General features: G+C 42.0%; 1 protein-coding gene across 1 annotated transcript in view; it reads left to right on the top strand.

The window, feature by feature from the left end:
• Positions 1-2,085: 2,085 nt before the first annotated feature.
• Positions 2,086-18,227, top strand: part of SCFD2 (sec1 family domain containing 2) — a 211,314-nt gene continuing 195,172 nt past the window's right edge. Inside the window, exons 1-2 of the mRNA XM_063401933.1 lie at positions 2,086-3,406; positions 8,029-8,197. Coding sequence (XP_063258003.1) covers positions 2,101-3,406; positions 8,029-8,197 — 1,475 coding nt within the window. The 5' untranslated portion in view covers positions 2,086-2,100. The remainder of the gene's footprint in view (positions 3,407-8,028; positions 8,198-18,227) is intronic.

Here is an 18,227-nt window from a genome sequence, read left to right as displayed (position 1 = left end):
GACTTTAGCATTCATAGTGTACTGTGAGTGCTCCAAACCGTTTCTATGTTCAAAGTGTTTCTACGAATTTCAATAATTCTGTTTTAAAAACGGTAGGGAGTAGTGAGCCATTTTTCCTGGTGATTTGCTCACTTTACATCTGCGAATATGAGACAACAACTGCACAACGCATTAGAAAATTGAAGTGCCGACAACTGTCCAAACAAGTTTTGACTGGTTGTGTGTACAAATGGAGCTTGTGGTGTTTCAGGATGTATGGGAAAACTAAAACAGCAACCTGGTTTTTCACAGCAGGTCAGTTTGGGAAAAATCAGACTAGAGCACTTAACTGTAACATAAACACAGCTCTCAGTGGGGGAGCTTATTTGAATTGCCTACAAGGAGAAGCTTATTTGAAAGTTTCATCTATGGCATGACATTTCATTGGAGTTCACATGAACAACCAACCCACTCAATTTTTTTTTCACCTAAGATTAAATATCTGAGTATTGTGCACAGATAATGAAGCATATGATGTAATTGGGTAGGTTTTCATCTTGCTATTTCATTTATTATACAAATAGTTGTGGAGTCAGCAAAGGTGTTTTTCAACCTTTTGAGTCACTTGTGTCTCATAAGACAAATGTGTATATGTAGTACATCTTTGTAGACATCAGTGTCTGTATTTTCATTCCTGTTTTGTTTACTTAGCCATTTAACACAATTCTGGCTGACATTAAATGACAATGCGGAATTCTAATAGTTTCCTTTGGCTGCAGACATAGAAGAAAGAGAGAAAGAAGAAGAAAGAAAACCATGCTTGAGAAAAGTGCAACAAATAGAAACCAAGAGTAGGCTAAGAACAAAAAATGTCTTAGAATACTTTGATGCAGATCTTCCAAGCAGGTTTCCTTGTACAATCCTTTAAAGAGAAATCACACAGAGTTAGTGATGATGGAAAAATCCACTTTGAACAGTTGTGGCCTGTAAAAACCGTTTCTTCTAAGGCTTTGAGTAGCTGAAAGGCTGAAGAGAAGCTTGCTGCAAGCTCCTTGCAAGCTGCATTGCCATCTTCACTCACTGCTTACACCCCAGAAACCCACAAAAGATACCAAGTTTATGGGAACCCTTCAGTACAGTTCTTCTGACACAGTAGTTGTCACATTGCACAAGGGATAAAATAAGCTGTAAAAACTACTTAGATAATTTTGTTTCATAATTTAACCATTGTGCTTTAAACTGAGTAACTTCATTTTGTCTTCTGGCAAGTAATTTTTCTTTTTTTCGACACTGGCATATGTATATAAATTTTTCTTTTTTTTTGGCACTGGTGCTCATATGCAGAACTAGTTGCAATCTATACAGTATTAGTTAAGTAAAAAAAACTGTTCACTTTCTTTAAAAAATCTGATGCTTTGACAGTAATATCTGAAAAAAACCCTCAACCTTTTAAAAGAAGTCAGGTCCGTCCGTCCCCTCCCCGATCCTCCATGCTTTTTAATAGTTTTAAAGAACTCCTTTTATATTGTTGGGCAATCCATAATTTATCTAGATTTTGTCTGTGGCACCAAATCATAAAGCAGAAACTCAGATATACATAATCTCTGAGGTAATTCAGTTTGAGAGGAGGATAATTCTACTGGTTTATAAACTCAGGAGCCCAGTGGTTTACTATCTCCCATCCTTCCTTGTCTTTCACTTCTCAAATCAAAATGGTCAAGAAGGGTATTATTTTCATGTTTTTCTAGCATCATTAAGCTATATGCCCTAAGGTTAAAATAACAGATTGGTGCTAGAGCAGCACATAGATAGGGAATAATGTGTCTTAGCAGGACAGCACCAAAAGGAAAGAATCTGATTTAATTACTGGAAATCTAGTGAATTTGGTGTTACTCATGTTTTTCAGTGTTCTGAAACCAGTTGAATCTGTAAGAGACCTAAGAACAGCAGTTAAGGTGGAGGGTGAACTAATTAAGCATTTTATCTCTTTATTAATGCTGCTAATCCTGCCATGTCAGAAAAGGCACCTTCCTCACTGTGTACCAAGGAGGTTGCCCAAGTGAATACTGTGTAGAACACAGATTTGCAAGCCATCCATTCTCTGGGGAGAAGAAACTGTCAATGCTTCTTGCGGTGTTTTTTTTCTCGTTAGCTTTGAAACTGATTTCGAGATCGAGGGCTTTTAAAGGGGGAAATGGAATTAAATTAGGTTGTCATAAGTCTGTAACTGTACAGAGAAAAGTCGCATTTACTGAGCAAGACTACTCCGTGTTGCCAGCTCATTCACCAAAGCATTTGTTAACACTGACTCAAGAAATACCCAACGGTGGGGCAGGGAGCAGTGAAGGGAGTGTCGCCTCTCGGTGCTGTACGTTTCAGGTGGCGGGCCAGCAGCTCTTCCCCTCTGCCCGCGGTGTCACGGGTGCCGCGGGCGGGGCGGTGCCGCGGGCGGGGCGGTGCCGCGGGCGGGGCGGTGCCGCGGGCGGGGCGGTGCCGCGGGCGGGGCGGTGCCGCGGGCGGGGCGGTGCCGCGGGCGGGGCGGTGCCACAGCCCGGCCTCGGCGGCGGCAGCGCCCACCGGGGACAGCTGCCGCCCCGCCCCTTCCGCCCGCAGCCAACCCGTGCCCGCTACGTCATCGCGCGGCGCCGGCGGCGCGCCCGGCACGTGCGGCGTGTTGTGGCTGTCACCGCCATGGCGGTGCCGGAGGTGCTGCGGCAGCTGAGCCACCGCGCCTGGGAGCCCGCGCTGGCCCGGGTGCACCGCGCCGCCGTGCTCATGGACGCACCCTCCGCCGAGGCGCTGCACTGGGCCGGCGGGGCGGGCCAGCTGCTGGCGGCCGGGGCGATGGCTGTCGGCGCGCTGTCTGCCGAAGCGGCGGTGCCGGCGGGGGCGGCCCGCGTCGTGTTGGTGCTGAGCGGGGCGCTGCGGGGCGGCGCGGTGGCCGCGGTGCGCGGCGTGCTGGAGCGGGGCGCCGTGCGGCACTGCGTGCTGGTGTGCGGCGACGAGGCGGAGGGCGGCGGGGCCACCGAGCTGGAGGAGACCTTGCGGCGGTGGATGGGCGAGGGCGGCTGCGCCGAGGTGGTGCTGCGGGACCCGCCGCTCCTGGCACCCGTCTCGGCGGAGCTCTGCCTGCTGCCCGCCCTGGCAGCGCTCCTCCCGCCGCTGCCCGGCCCCGGCGGCCCCGGCTCCGCAGAGGTCGGGCTCGGTGCGCTGCCCGCCGAGCTGCGGGCGGCGGTGCGGGCCCTGGTGGGGGACCTCGACTCTCTCTTCACCGCCCTGGGCCTGCGGGAGGAGAGCTTCGCTGTGGGGGCCTTTAGCAGAGTCGTCGCCGCTGAGCTGGCAAGCTACACCCCAGCCAGAAACAGGAGGAGGACAGCCACCAACAAGGCCTCTGTCATCTTCGTGGACAGGATGTTGGACCTCGCTGGTAAGAAATCCTCAGCTGGTGTGGGCTGTCATTCTAGGGGGCCCATATCCACCCCACTGGGACGGTGTCGGGTAGTGGGAACCTTGGTGACCTGGTGTTACCAAAAATCCATATTCCACTTTGTACCGTGCTCCTCCCATCGGTATATAGCTGCAGTTCTGGGTCCTGGGTGGGATTGCTCTTGAGATCTGGTCTGCTAGAATACACCTGTTCAGTGGTTACCAGGCAGTCATGGTAGAACTGGGGGCTTCTTCTGAAGCTTGGAAAAATATGGCTTCAAAGCAGTAGTTTCTGTAAGTTCCACTTCATCCAGCTCCAGTAGGAAAACTTGGTGTTCCAGCATTCTGCTGGTGATACCCAATGTCCTCCTTTCTGTTCCAGAATAACTGTTACCATGTGGGATATGTATACTGTAATCTTTTGTCCCAGTGTCCATTTCATGCTTCCTGGATTAAAAGCCACTGCTCTCAAGCATCCAGATCATCCATTACTCACGTTATCCAGTTGTTTGGAAAAATACCTTACAGGCTGCTTCCATGACACCAAATGCTGTCCCAATAGTCCTAGTGCTAGGTGCATCCTTTCGTGCAGAAATAGTTCAAATGGTTTGGTTAAGTGGTGGTCCCTGGGGGTCAGTTCCCCCAAAGTCATACTTAACTGCCCAATGAACTGGTGCTGCTTTCCAAATTAGGAGAAAAGTTGGCATAAGTGAGCTGGTTACTCTCCTGTTCTTCTTGGTTCATGTTTAGCATGATCTTACAGAATAAGCAGCGTGCGGTTCTGTTCCGCAGGCCAGTGGTTTGAAGAGTAATCATTGTATTAAACCAGCAGGTGTGCAAACAGTTCTTCATCTGGCAGCACTGGGAGCATGTTTGACCCCTTGGCCATGATGTTTACTTGCACATCATTGTCTCCCAGTGGATCATAGAAACAAAGAGTAAAGCAGAAGGCTCTGCTGGAAATCCAAAGGTTTCTTTCTAGCACTTCCATTTTGCTGCAAACCTTTGCTAGAAACCTCAACTGTGCCTGTGTGTCACCTTGAGGTGTGAAGGAAATAATCTGCATGTTTCAGACTCAGCCTTATGGATTGCTGTGAAGTATCCACTGTATCTACTCATCACTCTTATCTTTATATCTGTCTGAGCAGAAACACACTCTGTGTAACCCTTAGCCATATATATATGTCTGAAAGTGTTTCTGGACATGTGTGTATTGATATAGGAATGACTGCCTTTGCCCTGTCATAAATACCTCCTGCTGGCATGCACAGAGTGTGGGCCTGTTTCTGTTTGTAGTCAATAATTCAGGTCATAATTTTTTTGCCAGCACATGTTGTGTAGCAAGTACTTGGCACAATGTTGCACCCTGAAGCTCGTCTGTTTCTGAATTTTCCTCTGTATTGTTTTTCCTCCCATAATTTTGCCATTGTGTATCCCTGAACTGCTGTAGGGTTCACAGCTGTCAGCAGTGTGCCAAAGAGCAGCTATGTTAGTGCTGTGCTGGGGTTGGGAAGATTGATCAGAGGACTGCAGGAAAGTGGACTTGGCTAAGGAGACTTAAAATGAAATTGTGAGAAGAGTGTTGGTCTGGGGTGGGAATGGGGAAAGGATTTATTTATGCACTCAGATAGTGAGAAGAAATAACAACAAGAAAAAGAACCGGATGTGGGAGCTGCCTGACAAGGAGACTCTTGAGGAGGTATGAAGAGAGATAACTGATGCTGGCTTAAACCTGGGAAGTGTGGAATCTTGTACTTCAGTAGGAGAAGGTTTTTTGGAGATAACATCAGGGCTGTAGTGAGCAGCATTGGAAGAAAACATCAAAGCTCACGGAGTAAGGATGAGAACTTGCAGGATTTGATTTTTTTAAGATTCTATTCACAGTATCCATAAATGAAATTAAGATCCCTACATGCAGCCATTCCTTTTTTACCAGAAAATGCGTCCAGAATTCGTTGGTAGTTTCACAGAACTATTCCTATGCTTTGGATATGACTCTTGTGCTACCGAATACAATGCAAACTGAAGGAAGAAAAATCTAGTGCATTTCAGAGGTAAAGCTCTATATGAACCTGAATATAGTGCCACACAATGCGTTTTGTTTCATTGATTTGCTAAAAACTACAGTAAAAAATACCCAGGGGAAGCAGGGGGTGTAGTTAGTGAGTTCCTGGCTGCTGTTAAAGAATTGGTTGGTTGACTTTGCACATTGTCAGCTACAACTTGTATCAAATGTCACCTATTTCAGTTTGTAAATTGTATTGTAAAGAAAAAGTGAAATTAGGACAGCATGATACATTAGAGTTCTTACATCCTGAAAGCTAGATGTTAGCCTAGCATGAAAACTCCCCTTTTGCAGTGGTCAGATAAGTTGTTGTCACACGAGTGCTCAATCTGTCTGTACCTTGGCAGCATTCAAAACTATCACCTGTGCCTTGAGCACTGTTGCTCATGAGAAGCTGCTGAGCAGTCTGTTGAGTGTCCTCAGAAGTGGTGAGTAGAGAGGATCAAATCCAGTCCCATGCACCCTTCTGAAGTCAGTGCAGTTCAAAAGTGACTCCCTGTGATTTCCTGTCCTAGTCTGGTGAAGTTTAATAATGTTTTCAGGCTTGGTTGCTTTATGCAGTTGATCGGGGTGACAGTGACTTTCAAAACCTGCAGTGGATGTTTTGTGATTTATTTGATGAGGCATGGCAAAAGCCAGTAGCACCTGTGGACCAATGGAAACCTCCAAGAAGGTAACAGTTGCGGGAAAGAGACAGAGATGGCACTGGCTGTTCATGGAAGCAGCTCCAGTACTCTGAGTCTTCCCCCTATGCCAAGAAGAAAGGAGGGATGTTAATAATTAATGTGGGTTTATTTGCATTTGAGGTGTTTCTAGCTTAGCCAAATGTCTTATCTAGCTAAATGATCACACGCAGCATGTGTGGAGAGAGAGATGTTCCTTCCAGTACAATGGGGTGGTGGTTCAGAACATTACCATCGGTTTTCCCTGTGCAACTGCAAGTGTTGCAGTGTGCCTTACACATGACTGATCTAGTAAGAATGTAGGGATTTTGGAGAACAAGACTGTTTAGGGAGTCACAAAGGCAACCCAGACAACCCATCTGTGCTTCACTGGTCTAACTGTGGCTGGGAATGGTAGAAAAGAAAGCTGCTGTCATTCTGTAATTGTTGCAGTCTTAGGTGAAACAAATGGGTAATAAACCAGCTGAGTGGTCAGATGTCCACACTGCAGTAGCACCCCATGCTGGACATGTGTGCCTTCTTTGCTTTCTGTGGATAAAGGCATTGCCAGTATAGACTTTGACTTCACTTTTCCTTTTTCATCCTTGCTTCTCTTTTCAACTTCGTTTGCAATAAGAATAGTGGACAAACCATGGAAAACCATGGCTTACAGCCTGGATACCTGGCTGCTGTAGAATTGCTGGAGACAGTCTTCTGCTTCTGCTATCCAAGAGCACTTAATAATCTGACCTCAGCAAAGGATGTGGTGTAGAGGCCTGGTTTGGATTTATGGAGCATGTGAAGCTAATTCAGCTGCTGAAACAGGTCTTCTCTGTCTTTGGAGATGATAAAAGCATAAGAGCAGATAGCTGCCACACAGACAGATGTAGAGGGAGTGGGACCATACCCTGAGAGAACTTTTTCCTGCCTCTCAGTGGTGCTTCAAAACTTCCCATTTTTCTATGATTAAAGGCAGGACAACAGATCTAAGCTCAGCACTGCTGTCCAGCCCTGTGTTGATGGCTGAACCATAGCTCAAGTGGCAGATTACAACTACCTTTAAGTTGTTCCTCACCTAAAAGCAGTAAGTTTCTGGTCTGTCAATCTTGACTTTACCTGTAGTGTGTGTCATGTTTTCCTGCTTTGACTTGGCTCACAGCCCTAATATTTTCTAAGTTGGTTGTAGTGCCTGTGTTGAGAGTTCATGAATGGAAAGAAAAGCATATGTGTTTGAAATCAGGAAAATTGAAGAAAGCATGCCAGCTGGAGTGCAGAGTTTCTCTTGGAGTATGGTCAATTGTCATTTTACACTTTGTAACTTGCATTGGTTTAGTTATTTCATATTTGTTTCACCTGAGCTGTCCTCAGTTTATATAAAAGTGATGATCTTGATTTTGGCATGCCATTGGTAATAGTTTATTTTAATGTTAGGCTGGTTAGCTATGCAACTTGTATATATCCCTTCTAAGCACAGCCCTATTTGTTTATGTAGAAAAGTATAGTATGCATGTGATTGTATATATAAATATTTGCTTACTTTTTTCAATAACCATTGCAAATATTATTGAACAACTTCCTTAGGCAAAGAAAAATGTTTTTCATGTCTAAGTGTAAGATCAGTGACTATCTAGCAGCTGTAAAACTAAGTCTAATTTGTATTTTTTAAATGAATCTGTCTGAAATGCTGTGCTTTTAACTTTACGTATTCTAGAAATTAATTTTACTTTTGTAGAAAAATATTTTTGAAAAGCTAAATGTGGTTTTGATATTAGGAGTACCAGGGTTCTCCCCAAAACATGTGGTTCTTTTCTTTTCAATTCCTTGTGTTTGTTTGTTTTTTCTAGTTATGCACCTGACAGTTTTGGGGTCTTTTTATTTTTTTTTTTTTCCCCTCAGGAGCAGTTGGTCATCATGGTGACAATCTTGCAGAGAAGATTCTTTCTGTGCTTCCTAAACTTCCTGGCCACAAGACTGATGTGATGGTTAACATGGTGGAACTTACAGCACTGAAGACTACAGATGAAACTGGCAGTATTATAGCACCTGGATGCTTAGCACAACCAAAGTAAACATTCTTTTCTTATTTCTTTTATTTTTTTTTTAATGTTGAGTATGTTTGTTGTCTATGAAAAAAGGAACAGAGAACAAGTTTTCAAAAAAAAAAACAAAACAAAAGAGAACAGACAGGCTTACAGCAAAACCCCATCTGGTCATAATTCTGCTGGAATGTAATAGTCTGTATGTGTACATTAAGTAAGTAGGCCAGATAAGTCTTCGAAAAGTGGGAGAATCTCAAGACCTTTTAGATTTGGGTTGCTGTAGATTATTGTAGCAGAAATCTGTACGGAGTAATACCAAGAATTCTCCTTGTGATGTTTCTTTTTCTGCCTAAGTAATAGGTCATGCAAACAGGTAGGTGTCAATGGTAACTTCCTTTTCCCATAAGCTTCTTTATAAAGTTAGCTGGATGCTGAATTTTTGTTAGAGTACCTATTAATTCAAGGTTTTATCGCTGTTTTCAAACACAGTACCTGTGGAGAAGGATAATAAGGCACAAATTCAGGTATGCAGACGACTTGATGGGGGCCTGGTTTTTGCTTGAACAAGAACAACCTAAAAGCAGTAACTCCAAACAATTGTACTTAGCTATGTATGTGTCACTAAGAACTTTAGAAGCAACGTGCATCAGATTTGATGTTTCACTTTCTAAATTTAGTTGTCTAAACCAAAACTTTCTTGCAGCTTCTGTTGTTACGCAAGAACAAGGAAACGTACCAGGTGCTGGTTTCACTCCACAAGAAAAAATTTTCTCAGTAGTGCTCTAGAAATTAATACAATGTAAAGGAAATTAAAAGTTCTGTCTCTCTTACTGTAATGCTCTCCTCATATATTAGAAAGATTTTCAAGATGGGCTATTTAATATAGTTTCTATTCTTCTCTTTTGACTTGTTTTGTGATTTTGAACCTGCGCTGTATCTTTTTTCTTCCCTTCCCCCAACAAAGATTTCACAGATTTCCACCGTTAGCAACATATGGTCTTTATTTTCTCAGAGCCTCCAGATCCTTTGTCACCTTCCGTCTCTCACACGTGCTGTAACTGGGTCCAGTTTCTACATTTTGCATTGCATGCCTCTCTTTTTCCATAGAAGTTGGAGAGGAAACGTTTTCTCATGGAGGTGGGCTCAGTTGTAACTTGCTGCCAGGGTGACTAACTTAGATAAAATTTGTTCTGGTTTGCTTTTTGCTGTCTGCTTTCCTGCTGATTCCTGAAGTAGAAGTGAGATGTCCTTAAAGATCTGTCTACACAGCAAAATGAAGAGGTCATTGTCCATAGTAGAACTTTGTGCTAGCTTTTTGCACTAATCTTGACTAGCTAACAGAAATAAAGAAAATTCTTTGAGTGTGGACTAGGAAAAAAAATAGATATTTACTGCCCTGAGATTGTTGACCTGTGCTACCACTCTGTTATTTCTCACATTGTTGATAATGAGGAGACTAAAGGTAGTGTTGGTATGCCTTCCCATGGCTAAATTATGACTTCAGTCATGTATTCATATTTTTAGTAACAGCTGACAGAGCTGTAGTATGTTCCAAGGTAGCTAGTAGTGTGTATATATATATATATATATATATATACATCAAGGTTTGTTTGCCTGTTTGCTGGCTAATGGGAAGGTGCCCTCTGTTAACAGTAGTTAGTCTTAACATATTTTGCAGTGTCTCATATAGACACAGCTGGTTAAAGAACAGCAGGATTTGGGTACAAAATGCAAGTGTAGCAAAGCTGGATGACAGCAGCTGATACTGGGTACCAGTGGAGCCATTAACACACTGGTCTGTAACAGCTTCTCCAAAATACCCTCCCACTGCAAACTCATGGTGCAGAATCTGTTACACTGGAAATTTTTAGGACCAGATCAGGCAAATATTTTGAACAGTCTTAATCTTGCCTTGTAGCACAGCAAGGGGACAAGATAACCTTTGAAAATCTCTCTTGTTGTCACTGTTCACAACTGAAGAAGAAATGTGGGTCTTAGAAGAGTCTCCAAACTCCAAGTGACACTGTGATGTTCAACCTGTTTTTCACTTCTCCAACTATATGTTGATCAGGAATAGTTCCTAGTTTAAAATAGGCACTTCCAAACTAGCTTAAGACAGCTGATGAAGAGTGCTTGAAACCATAATAGTGGCTGAATGTGTGGCTGAAGGTGGTAGTTTCCATTCTGTTTGACAGGACTATTGTCAGTGTTGACTTATAAATGCTGACCTTAATCATCTTTGCTAGTGTAAAACAATTGTTTTTGTGAAGCACTGAAATGGATTAAAGATTCCCACCAGTAGGTTTCTGTGTCAATTCCATAAGAAATTCCTTAGGACGCTCTCAATTCCTCATCAGCTTGGTTATTGCCCTTGGTAGCTGGCTCAGAAGTGTTTCTTATAATTGAAAACTTAAGTCTTCATTTGTATTTGTAAATGATGCATGACAAGGAGTGTTCCTCTGCTTCTAAATTTTCTGTTTACCCTGGTGAGTGAAAGTGCCAGTCCTTTCCCCAGAGACAGGACCAGCAATTTCAGTTACACTCAAATGAAATGTGTGGGGGCTCTTTCACATGAAGTTTTGTGATCACACTGTGGCATTTCAGACTCACATATTCAGAATATTTTTTAAATGTTTTCATTGTTTTCTCTCAAGTAATATTTGAGTGTGCTGTAGTGAGGGGGGAGAGAGAGTCTGGTCTTGTCATACAGCTTGCTATATTTAACTTCTAATGGCATGCCACTCCAGCAGAAACATCTGGGCTCAGTTACAGAGGTAGCAAACAGAATTAATGAATAATTTATAGTTGGTGTGGTGAAATAAAGCAGGGTTCTTTTCTCTATTATAAGGAAATAATGGGCTTCTTTAAAGATTTAGATGAAAATGTAAATGCCATATGCTGCTTGAGTCACTGTACTTTGAAGGTGCTCTCTTTGTGAGGAAGGGAATTTCTTTAAAAAAAGCCCCAAACTATTCTACAATTCTTGATTTTTTTTTTAGTCTTATTGGCCTCAAAAATCTCACAGAGTAATTGTTTTCCCTACTGTAGTCACTGACATGTTGCTGTTCCAGTGTGGATGATGATAGTTACGCTCTTTCAGAATTGTGCCAAAATATTTTATTCATTTTTATATAGAGATGGATGTACATAACAGAATGGAAACAGTTCATAGGTATCTAGCTAAAGACATCCACTCTTGATCAGAACTGCTGGTATCTGATGCAGAAAAGTAGTAGCCACTCTGTTCTTTCAAACAAATGATGCATAATAGAAGTGAAATTGTAGTGAAAGCTTAGTGGTAGGGGTGATTTGAAAAAATTGATGACAGTTCTCTTGCTGGTCCTTGTATTTGATAACCTATACAGTGGTTTTGGAGGAATTTTCCAAATTTCAGCTTCTGATTTTAAGCATGCTTGTAGGTGTTGTCTGTTTGGATAAACATCAAGCTCTGTGTGTTTGTGAGCAACCATCTTGTACATTTGATAATATTTTGGCCACACTGTTTCTCAAAGCACTCATCTTGTGTTTTTGAGATGGTTTTTTTTGCATGTTGAGGCATCTTGCTGTCAGTAATTAGTTTCTTTTGATGGAGGTTTATCTTTTCTGCCTCTTGTGAGCTTGGAGCTGAGGTGCATGAAGCCCCCATGGCTCCCTAAAATCCCAAATGAGGGTTCAGATGCCTGAGTCCTGGTTACAGGCCTGTGATGTGTGAGAAGTAAAGATTTATGTGACATTGTGGGCAACTGAAGGAATATCTATGTTTACTCTTCTTCAATATGCTTTTTTATTAGCCAGGAACACTTTTGATATGCTCTCCTATTTTGCTGAATAGATTGAGTATTTAGTTTGCTTATGCACATTGCAAGAACTCACTAAATAGAGGTTTCTAGCTTATTTTTCCACTCTTGCTTCCTTTCTCCCATGTTTGAAGTTTGCAGGCTTCTTAGAATTCAATATGATGTTAAAATCTTTTTAAAAGTCCAGATTTTTATTTAAAATATATATGTATTTAATGCAATCTACAAAGAACCGTTGGAGTCTTACAACAAGCATTTTTCCATTAAGATGAAATAATGTAACACAGTTTAATGTAACACAGTTCATGTTTGGTCTGCTATGCCTAAAGCAATTCAGTAACCAATATAGCTGAGCTGTCTTGGCACTTTTGACAGAGTAGGTGGAGCCACTAAATCATCTGTATATGGACTGGGGGGAGAAATAACGAGAATGAAGTGACCATGTTGATGGGTGTGATGCAGAAAGCATTTTTATGCAGGCCAGATGTTTGACTCACAGCACCCACAAACATCTTTCTTTAGGTCTTGTATAAAGAGTGGAAAGGTAGGTGTGCTGGGGGAGTGGGTTAAAAATTAGGACATTCTTGGAGATGGAATGATAATGATTTTGATGTCTTGTGTTAGTGGCAGTTGAAAATACTTCTTCTCCCAATCATTCTGAAGTTGTTATTCACATTTTGGACTGATCAGTACTTTTTACAAATGCTATAATTTGGATGGAGGAGAAAGCCCCGCTCCAGCTGCATCTTTGCATTTGGGAGTTATGTGATGATTCAGTGCTCCTCTGGTACTGGTGGGATTTGGACAACCCAAAGGTAAAGGAAGGCCATGAGGTGAGGAGTCTAGTGTTCCAGTCCTGGTTCTGCTTTCAGCTTGCAGCATGATCTCAGGTCACTTCATTCCTTTCTGCCTCAGATTCCTCTTGTAGTCCTTGTCCAAGGAACTTGTTTTCTAAACCAGTAAAACAGGGAGTTTCTTGGAATACAAGGTTGCATACTGAAGGCAGAAAAATCCTAGGTGTTCTGATCTCTGGGGTGGCAACTAACGGTGCAGGTGAGTACAAGGGGAGTTAAGGTGTCAGGACTATTGAACACAGGATCTCCATTTGTGCTTGCTTTGGTACTATGTCCTTCCCACTCCTACTCACAGTGCTTTGTTGCCCAGGGGAGGGGAGACAGTTTAGAGTTGTTTTCACCTGGCCCCTTTCCTGGGAACTGATGGAACAGCAGTTCCAGTGATCTCTGTATAACGCACACCGCAATATTCTTTGAACAGTCACATGTATGATGTCAATGTCAAATGAAAGATTTTTTTGTGTGTGTATGGCAAAGAAAAGGGCAACAAGAATTAAAATTGAAGAGGAGATTAAAATCTCCCTTTAATCTGGGAAATAAGCTTCTTTTGAGTCGTTGATTTTTCATTTTTTTTAATCAGGGAACAAGCATCTGAAGGATATTGGTGTTTTGGTTTTTTTAAAACAGTATGGTTCTTGGATCTTTTTGGTATTTTCAATCTTTTAAAAAATATTTCCTTTACGTCAGCTGTAGATATTAATTAGGAAAAAAAACACAACTCTTTCTTGCATGCATACGTTTTTAGAAGCTTATAATGAGAAGGTAATTTGGGACAGTGTTATTCTTGAATGAGCTGGAAATTTATGCCATAAATCAGAGTAATTTTCCTTTCTGGAATGTTCATATTAAAGAGGAAACATTACTATTGCAGTAAGAAAATCCAGATGTCATGACTATATTACTTCATATCCACTGTGAGTCTTGCAGAGGACGAAGAGTAACCCAAAACAAAGGATGGCAAGGCTCTTTTAGATGGGGAGAGAGACAGCTTCGTGCTAAAAATTGCTTTTGTATCTGTCCCGGTATGTTGATGGTGGCCCAGCAGCAGCAGGGTGTTCCCTGCTACTGGGATGTTCTTCCTGCTTTTCTGCTGCTGGACACTTCCCCCTGGTGGAAGCTGCACGCTCCTGCTCTCCCGGGACCCGGCCTCCTGTCTGCTGCACTGCTCTGCTGAACTCTGCTCCTAAAGATTGTTTGAAAGCTAAACTCAACACCCCCAAGACAAAAGAAAACCCCTAACTAACCCAAAAGAAGCCACCAGTCATGCTACAGCTGTTTTCCTATCTGCCTTTCTCAACAAAGTGACCAGCACTTTGGGGAGAAAAGAAAGTTTTAACTGCAGAATTTATGAAAAGCAGCCATCCCATTGCATTAATTAAAACTCTGAAATTTTCTTTCACCAATGACGGGTGAAATTACAGCTTGGCCCTGTGCTTCCAGGGCTCCTGTTGTGCCACTAAGGTCCATTTTCAGGGAGATGAATTGTGGTTTAAAGGGTTTTTATGTTGGTACCTTTTGCCTTTTCAGCAGTCTAGCCTTCACAGAGTGGATTCAGCACCCACACTTCACAGAGTGGTGGATTGGGCAGTAGGAATGCCCCAAACACAGCATTCCTTCCTCTTCACCCCCCATGCTCCTGGACTGGCAGCCTTCCTGATCCCCATTTTATTGTACTCATACAGGCTTAGAGCACAGTTCTGAATTGAGGCCTATTTAGAATTTCTTCATTGTTTGAAATTTCTCAGGGCATCTTCTTGTTGGGAATAAGAGCCCTGGCTGGATCAGCTTCTGGGGTTTGTCAGTCAAGACAAGCTTTCCAGGAGATGCTTTCTGCTCAGTTTCAAACCAGCCTGAATCAAATGAACATAATTGACTGTTGTCAGAGGATGAGATGAACAAGCTGATAAGATTTATTATATTTTACAATAAATGTGTATATATGCCCAGATCCTTTCAACATGGGACCTCCTTGAAATGGAAAAAATCAAGGGGTGAGAGGGCTGCGCTGAGAGTGGAAAATTCTGGAGAAAGGTCAAGACCTCCAGCTTGCCTGTGCTATGTAACATACTGCATTGCTAGAAGACCTTGCTGCTGCTCTGCAAAGCCCCAGTTTGCTGCAGTAGTGAGTCTGTTGAGGTGAGCAGCAGAGGAATTTCACAAGGGTTCTTTGTCTGACCATCCTCCTGCCTAATAGGTCCACGTTTTTGTCAATTCGCTGTTATGACAGGGCTCAGAAGCCTTAGAAGTTGTCTTCTAGATAAGAGGAAGTTTGAAGCTTATTTTGCTTGAGATAAAGAATGAATTGGGCTGACAGGCTCTTGGCATCAGCTGGGTGGCTCTTCCTTATCTATGCCTCTCAGCCCACAAAAAGGACTTCTGGGGGTTTTGGGAAGCTGGACTGCTCAAGACTTCATTCTTGTACTTTGAGAACCTCTAACTGCCCTCTTTGTCTAGGCTACCCCGGCTTAGTAATGGAAGTGTTCAGACAGAATTCAGTCTGTTTTTCCTGGATGCTCTGACACTATCATAGCAGTCCTCAGAGTACAAAGATGAAGTTTGAGATGCACTTGCCTGTAGAATCAGTTTGGTGAAAATGGCAAAACTCCTTCATGCTTAATTTTTTGAAGACATATTTTTAGTTCTGAAGAAGAAAGACTCCCTGTATATTATTCTCTATATTCTCTCTCTCTTTATTTGAGTTCTGCCATTAAGTACCAAGGTTTTGACTTTGCTTTGTCCATGGAAAGACACATTTGAATCTTACCCTGCTGTTGTCCAGTCATCAACATGTCTGAGTACTTGCATCTTCACCTGGTTATCAGAGCAAGGTAGCTTAATGCCTTTAAGGAAATTGAGTGAGTACAACCCCTCAGAAAGTTTATCTTCTAGCTGTTCCCTTGTTACCATTGTGCTCTATTCTGCAGGCTCATTCCTTGCAAGTTATAAAGAAGGACAAATAATCTCTTTCTGATGACTTATCAGAAAGAGTAACTACTGTCTGCAGTCAGGACAGAAAGGAAAGATCTTTACGTTGCTTAAGAGGCAATGGTTTTTTGTCTGTAACATTTCTTTTAAAACTGACATCACTTTTTTGCTCCCTTAATGTTTTTGTTTGTGAATTTTGTGAGGTTTTTTTTCCCTGTGTAAGTTTGCAAAATGCTTTTCTCTTAGTGTGGCCACAGAGCATTGTCCTGCAGATGTATTCAGAGTTTAATAGTAGCACAGACTGTGTCTGTTTAAGTAGACTTTATGGTTCTCTAAAGTGAGCTCTGATCTTTCTTGTGTTATAGTACATCTCCTGGCGTACTACTACTGGAGACTATTGCTTTGGCTGATGTTAAGAGATTTCTAAGACTAGCTCTTGCTCTGTTTGGCCACCTGCCTTCAAGTTTGCCTCCTGAATGACCTCAACAGTGAGGTTTTAAAATGCAGTGATGTGCATAGGCCTTATTACATACTGTGGAATTATTCATTTGCTGTTCAACCACAGTGCCTGAACAGAGAGTGACTGAGTGACCTGGAGGGGTGTTGTCGTTTATCACTATGCTGTAAAGTAAGCCTGCTGTATCTTAAAACAGAGAGAAATGTGCTGTAATAGACTGATGAGAAGAACAAATGACAGCTGCTCATTTGGATGATGAAGTAATGTTTGGGAAGGAAACAGTATTATCTGTTGACAACAGGTCTGATTGCAAGTTTGACTATATGATTTGGGTTATTTCACGATTCCAGACTTAATATGAACCAGGAATCCAAGTTCACACAGGCTTAAATTTATGTGAAGTGACCTATTTACCTGTCAGAACTTGAAGATGCTTTTACTTTGAAAAGTAGACAATCTTGCACAGAGAACTACTCTGTTTTTATACAGATAAATACATACACAACTATTGATTTTAACTTAATTGGGCCAAAAACCCAGCATTTTTTTCTGCTATTTAGCATGGCTAAATGATATTTAGCATGGCTTCTGTTATTTAGATGGCAGATCTTTGAAATCCAATTCATGATGCCTAGGTCTAGTGTTTATTTCTGTATGTGTGTATGTGTGTGTGTGTGTGTGTATGTGTTCTTTTTCCTGAGGTGTAGTTAGGGGATGCTGAAATGGGTATTGGTACTTTATAACTGTTCACAGTTTCAAAAGAAGCTGTGAATATTGACCAATATTCACAGTTCTTACGCCAGTTGTTATGCCCTGATGAACTGCAACCCCCAAGCAGTCCTTCTGCAGGTTCTGGATGACTGTGCTCTACCAAGTAGTTTTTTTCCATAGGTTGTGAGTGTATTTTTTTTAAATGATCTTTGACTGGAAAAGATTTCCAACCTCTGTGGGAGAGAAAAAGTTTTATGACCTTACCTAATTCTCTGCACAACTCTACTACCTATTTAAATAAGTAACAAGAAAAATCCCTATCAGGTCATTTTCACTAACTGGAAACAGCCACAGAACACGTGCTGAATATGTACACTGCATGTGGCTGCTTAAGCTTCAGTTACCCCTTAAAAAAAAGGGAAATTAACCTCAACAGAAAAAGCTGCAGTTCTTATTGATGATGGGAATGGGCTGTGGCTTCAGACTTTCTTTGACAGGTCAGAAAATGCCATCAATGGGACACTTGGTTTGGTGGTAAGGAGGATATGTGGAGGAGGAGGGAATTAGACAGCATCAAATGCACTGATTATAGAAGCCCGTTTTAGGAGGAAGATGCAGAGTTAATATTGAATGACTACAAAAAGTGACCAAAAATCCAGAGATTTTGGATTAGGATAAAATTCTGCTCCCATCACTCATTCTGTGGCAGGCAGAAGTATATCAGGAAGGGGTTGTGCGAAGATACCCAGAACACGGGGTAAATATATGCAATGTGGACAGAAGTCCTTATCTGTTTCTCATGATAGATCAAGCAGAGTATGGAAATGGTTATAAAAATGAAAGCCTGAGGCTGGAGCTTTATTCTTTCTGAATAGCTGTCAGTTTGGTTTTGAAGGCTAGAATTGTCCATATTAGGTTTGCATGAGATCTGAGGAAGCTAGGGCTCTAGGTTTGCATTGAAACTATGACAAATATGCTACTTTGAAGTAAGAGAGGGGAATAATGAAGATATGCAGGACTCAGCCCTCGAGTTGATCTAAGTTTCACCAACATGCTAGCAAAGAATCTGGCCTTGAGTGTTCAGACATCTCATCTTTAAGACATAAAGACTGCTTCAGATTTTTTTTTACAGTTTATTTAAGACCTCAAAGTCTCTACTTGAATACTTGTTCTCAACTCATAAAAAGAGTATGTTTGACTGTTTTAACTACTTATACCATAAGACTTAATAACCACTGATTTTTGTGGTAAAGAAGTCATTTATGCAAAGAGTTGTCTTTCCATCTGTGGATGAAGATGTATTTTTGTACAT

This window comes from Prinia subflava, chromosome 7 (genome assembly GCF_021018805.1).
Source record: "Prinia subflava isolate CZ2003 ecotype Zambia chromosome 7, Cam_Psub_1.2, whole genome shotgun sequence".
In the NCBI taxonomy this organism is placed as follows: domain Eukaryota; kingdom Metazoa; phylum Chordata; class Aves; order Passeriformes; family Cisticolidae; genus Prinia; species Prinia subflava.
This window is presented reverse-complemented; position numbering and strand designations above follow the sequence as displayed.